We start from the raw sequence: 6,000 nt of genomic DNA on the forward strand, positions 1-6,000 counted from the left end.
GTGTTTAGATTAATTATGTTGTATATTCATGTCATCTCCTAACAAAACATAACTCCAAATAACCTCCAAATAATGAATATATTTATGCTTGAAAATAAAATAAAACATGATTTACTTAATATTTAGCTGATACCTAATACTATTCTATTTTTTTCCTAGATGCAGCAATTGTTCCATGAAAACTATGAACGCAACCGGAAGGGTTACATACAGGATCTTCACAACAGCAAAATTCACACCGCAATTACACTTCATCCAAATAAAAGACCAGCCTATCAGTATAGACTTCATAACTACATATTGACCCGCAAAATTTCAGAACTACGTTACCGCACCATCCAGCTCCATAGAGAAAGTGCTCTCATGAGCAAGCTCAGTAATGATGAAATAAACAAAGAAGATCAGCTTCTGGGAATGACACCATCTTTTAGTCGTTTCCAGCCCCGTGACAGGAATGAAGTCATTCAATGGGATTTTCTGACTGGAAAGCTCCTTTATTCAATAGCTGAGAATCAGCCACCTAGGCAAAACATTAATAACATCCTTCGAGCAGCATTAGATGACACTGTAATGCAGGTAATGGAAATAATCAATGAGAACTCTAAATCTAGAGGAAGGCTTATTGACTTCAATGAAATACAGTATGGATACCGCAGGGTTGACCCTCTGCATGGTGTAGAGTATATATTAGATTTGCTGCTTTTATATAAAAGGCACAAAGGAAGAAAAGTCACTGTTCCAGTTCGAAGACATGCTTATCTTCAACAGTTATTTAGTAAGCCTTTTTTCAGAGAGGAAGAAGACCTGGATGTAAGAAGTGTGATGGAAAATGGGCAGAGTGACACACAATCCCTCTCTTTCCTTTCTAATTCCCTGAAGATGTTTTCACCATTTCAAAACACCAAAGAATTAAGGGGAAGCAATAATAAGAAGATACACATTCTTGTCCCTCTCACAGGAAGATACAATATTTTCTTGAGATTTATGGAGAATTTTGAAAAGACTTGCCTTGTTACAAAGCAGAACGTGAGGCTGGTAGTTATTCTCTTTAGCCCAGATTCTAGTCAGGAGTCCATTAAACACATAGAGTTGATCAATGCATATCGCAATAAGTATCCTATAGCAGACATCACTGTTATTCCTATGACAGGAGCTTTTTCAAGAGGGTTGGGTCTTGAAACGGCTTCCTCTCAGTTTGATAATGATACATTGCTACTATTCTGTGATGTTGACCTAATATTTACTCCAGACTTCCTTCAGCGTTGTCGAGTTAACACTATCCAAGGAGAACAAGTTTACTATCCTATTATTTTCAGCCAATTTGACCCTAAAGTAACCTATGGAAACCACCCTCCTTTGGACAGTTACTTTGTTTTCACCAAGAAAACAGGGTTTTGGAGAGATTATGGGTTTGGTATCACTTGCATTTATAAAAGTGATCTTATAAATGCAGGTGGATTTGATACCTCAATTCAAGGTTGGGGACTTGAGGATGTAGACCTTTTTACTAAAGTGATAACTTCTGGCTTGAAGGCATTTAGAAGCCAAGAAGTGGGGGTTGTGCATGTGTTCCATCCAGTTCATTGTGATCCCAGTCTAGAGTCTAAACAATATAAGATGTGCTTGGGGTCTAAAGCAAGTACATTTGGCTCTGCAATGCAATTAGCTGAAATATGGCTAGAAAAGCATTTAGGTCTTAGGTATAATAATACGTTCTCCTGATATTTTAACTAGGACTGGCTTCCTAGGAGAAGTTTACCTCATTGCTTTTTTCTTTTAACATTACATTTTTAAACTTCTCTTTGTCTTCCAAAGGATTTGTCTTTGCCCTTTAACAAACATCTATTAGGAATATTAGAGATTCCTGCTGAACTGATGTGTCTTTCTGTTCTTGATTCATAAACTGAATGAAATCATTGCAAGAGAGCATAGATAACATCCATCATGAGGACCACATCAGAAAAATAGTCTCTTTGGACTTCAGGATGCAATATTGATCTTGATTGTGTCTGTCAAACTTAATGTGATACAAATATTTTTCAGTGAAGGTATCACAAAAGTGCTTTATGCTTCCTCTGGGAAAGAGGCTCTGGCAAACTTGAGTTTTATAATTTATATGAGGACTGAAATAAAAACTATTCTTTATAATTTTTAAGTAATAAATAATGGACTCATCTATTTTTTAAAATAAGGGAAAAATACATTTTCCAGGTGCAATGGTACTGGTTACCAAGACCCTTAAATAGCATATCAAATTGACCTCTTCAGTATTCTTCAAATGGACTGTAGTTTCTCAAGAAAACATAACTTAATCAGATATCTGCATATGTTGAGAAGGTTACGAACCAATCACTTTCATTTGCTGGCAAGAAGAAATCATGACACAATATGGTTATTTATAATAAAGAATAGGCATGTGATCTTGTGTTTTCTATGACAATAATATTTTGCTTTGTTTCTGTTTAGATTGAACGTCTAATATATACATAGTTTTCTAATTTCTTTCATAAGACTGCACTTGTTACAAAGGGAAATCAAAGGGTACTTAATATTGTCTTTTTATAATTCTGTGTTAATATTCATATTCTACATCAATTGTTAAAACTTTAAAGAAAATGTAATTATTTAACTATGAAGGTACTATTGCTGGTCAAAGTTCTTGCAAATATATTTATAATAGTGAAGATATATAGAAAGTAGAATGTGTTAAGATTTCCTTCTCTGAAAAATCCAAAAATTCCAGAAAATATATTACGGATAGTGAAAAAATATTAGATGGTTATGTTCTGTTAAAATGAACACAAACCACGACTATGATGATTTGATCAAGTTTATGACATGTAACTGTAACATTTTTAAAAAATCTGAAACATTCCCAAGAAATATATGCTAAACCTGATGACCAATGTAATGTGATCAACTTTAAAGAACGTAGCAAACCTCTCTAAATAAATAATATCTGGTATTTTTAAGAAAAGGTGCTGTACAGTATATCTTGTAATGGCCATGATAGAATCTGAACTTATTTCCTGAGACATCTAATGGAATCGGCAATTCTCACAGTTTAATTGGCATATAGCATGCTTACTTTGGCATATATATATCTTAAATTGCGAAAGAGCAAGAGATAGGTATTCTGAATAAGATATACTTACATCTTATTCAACTTTCTTTTTACAAATAACAAAAATAACTATGGCAATCATGTTTCAGAATCAAGATATTAACTTAGATTAAGTATAGTAAGAAATATTATACATATTTCTTACTATAGGTTTAGAAATTCAGCACAAAGCAACATAATCTCTTGACCATTACACCAAAGATTCTCCCTAGATGTTATTTTTCTTTTGTATATTCCTTTTTTTTCACAGCATGTTACTCTAGTATTTTCTTATGACAGTGGTAATTTCTCTCACTTTAGATGTCATTCCCAGCAGTGTTCCAATTCTGTGTGCCACATTTATACAGAAGTATAATTTCATTTTTGCACCTATGTATGCATGTACAAATCCCACTGCTGCTGTAATTAATTCTGATTCAAATTTACATATTGCAAATCCTTCCCAGATCAATAACAATTAGTATATTTTATTTACACGGTTGGGTTTTCTGCAGTAACAACCTTTCTAACTTCATTACATATCTGCTGTAGCAAATATGCTACTATTTTAGTTGGCCCATTACTTAACATTTAATGTAATGTAATATAAGATGATGTTTGCATACATTCTCAAATTCACGATTAGCGTATGGAATATCAAAACTATAATATGAATTAAGAGAGTCAATTTGGTGTAGTGGTTGAAGGTTCTAGATTAAAAGCCAGGAAACTGTTCTAGTCTTGCCTTAGGTACAAAGTCAGTTGGGTTACTTTGGGCCAGTCTTTTCTCTCAACCTTAGGAATAAGGCAGTGGCAAACTATTTTCAGAAATTTTGCCAAGAAAATAATGTGGTTGCCATGAGTCAAGCCTGACTCATAAGTGAAATAATGGAGTCAATTATACATGATATGCAAAAAAATAAATAAAATTGAAATGCTATTTTGACTTCACAAATGAAGTACTATACATCTATTATCTTACAAAATAAGATAGACTATAGGCAAAGAGATTTTAAGGCAAATAATTTGCAGTGTTGACATCAACTGGCAACTCCGTAAAATGCATCTCTGGAGCTCCTCTATCAAGTGCTGGGGAAATCAGAAGATCCAAGCAGTTCAAATGAATCATTTGATTCATTTGATTCAATAAATCAAATAGAGATTTATTGCAAACTTAGGCTATCTACTACTAAGCAAATTGGTGGTAGATAAATTCAAGGAATTCAGGGTAGGTTGGATTTAGATCTCTTGTAGGTGTGAAGGGATTATGACTGATAATACTGATAATACCTGTGACCCCTCCCTCAGGCTCAGGCTCATCTCCTATATCCACATTCCTAGGAAGAAATATAGCTCCTTTAAAAAGTTGCAAGCAGGTGCTATGCTTGCACCTCAGCATACTCCAAAACATCTTTTTCCCTTCAAATCCAGAATGCTGCCTAGACCTATCAGGTTAAAGAATTCTCATCACTTTGGGACTTGGAAAGGGTAACGAAAACTGAAAACATTCTGTCTGAATTTGTTTTATAGTTATGGAGTAACATGCATAACTACTTGTGAAAAACAAACCGTGTCCCCAAAATGTGTATTCTTACTACATTGTCATATTGTAATTTCCTTTTCTAGATATTTTTTTCTTCATCTGTTGTTTGGGACACAAATATTTCTTGTTAACTTGAAATTTTCAAAATGTCAATTAACTGTATTTGAAAAGCTAAGCTCTCCCTGATAATTTCAAGTGCAAAAAATCATGAGAGTTTACCTTAACTCCTTGATAAAAATGTTGAATATTTGTCCATAGCCTTAAATTAACATGGTTTGCTCAGACAAAATTTCAACATATAGCATGAACTGAACTTGATGACTGTACAGGGAATTCTGTGTATAAAGGACTTGCCGGATCAGGTCCTGAAATGAAAAAAAAAAATGAAATGTTAATTCTTATTCTTTAGAGATATTTATTTAGTGTATGACCAATTCATTTGTTTATATGATGGATTACTTTGTTGTAAACTGGATTATAAATGTTTGTTATAAAATATTGTGTTGTCTTTGGAATAACTGTTCTCAGATGAATTGTATTAGTTGATTTGTGGCAGGAGCACCATTTTAATGATGATATAATCATAATGGATGCAGTTTAGCTGTATCAAGTGAGCAGGAACTGCATGAAGGAACTCACTGGTGTTCATTCTGGATTATCAGGGTGCCTTGCAAATACACCCCCAATGAATTATTCTCACTGTTAAAACATTTTACAAAACAGATAAAATGATACCACTTTCTCCCTCTTTCAAAGGAGGGAGGAGGAGGAAATGGGATTGGTACCTGTGCCCAGCACCATCAAGCCAATCAAGAATCCATACATAGTCACTGCTTAGCCAGACTCCTTATTTAAATAAAGTAAATCCCCCCTTGCTGAAAAGGATTTATTCCTTTTAAGGTAGGGGGATTTTGGAGCAGGAGAAGATAAGTATCGCCATTCAAAATGTAGTGGCCATTATAGAGGTGATAATATGAGCAGGAAGGGGGGAAGGGCCATTTGGCCAAGAAATCCTATCAAGGGCTCCCTCAGACTAACCTTATTACTGCCACAATGGGTGCTAAAATAGTTCCGATGGCAAGAGTAAGCATTACATCCATAAGCTCAACTGTGACTTTTAATTTGAAGTAAACCAACACTGTCATTTTCGGAAGGCTGAAAGGGATTGGACCTTTAGTTTCTGTGCTTTAAGTATTAGTTAATCACACTTAGTGATTAGTGATAAAGTAACAAAGGTTTAAATGTTTCCCTGTCCAGTCTTGACTGACTCAAGGGGGCGATACTCATCTCCTCAGCCGAGGGGGCCTGCGTTGTCTGAGAGATGTTTCCATCATCATGTGGCCAGTGTGAAAAT

At 34.5% G+C, this 6,000-nt stretch overlaps 1 protein-coding gene across 1 annotated transcript in view; it reads left to right on the top strand.

Annotated features, from left to right (window-relative positions):
• The window catches only part of CHSY3 (chondroitin sulfate synthase 3), a 59,546-nt gene extending 54,351 nt beyond the window's left edge, over positions 1-5,195 (top strand). Inside the window, exon 3 of the mRNA XM_039337403.1 lies at positions 160-5,195. Coding sequence (XP_039193337.1) covers positions 160-1,722 — 1,563 coding nt within the window. The 3' untranslated portion in view covers positions 1,723-5,195. The remainder of the gene's footprint in view (positions 1-159) is intronic.
• The last annotated feature ends 805 nt before the right edge of the window (positions 5,196-6,000 follow it).

This window comes from Crotalus tigris, unplaced genomic scaffold, assembly GCF_016545835.1.
Source record: "Crotalus tigris isolate CLP2741 ecotype Arizona unplaced genomic scaffold, ASM1654583v1 scf7180000017549.6302385, whole genome shotgun sequence".
Taxonomy (NCBI): Eukaryota; Metazoa; Chordata; class Lepidosauria; order Squamata; family Viperidae; genus Crotalus; species Crotalus tigris.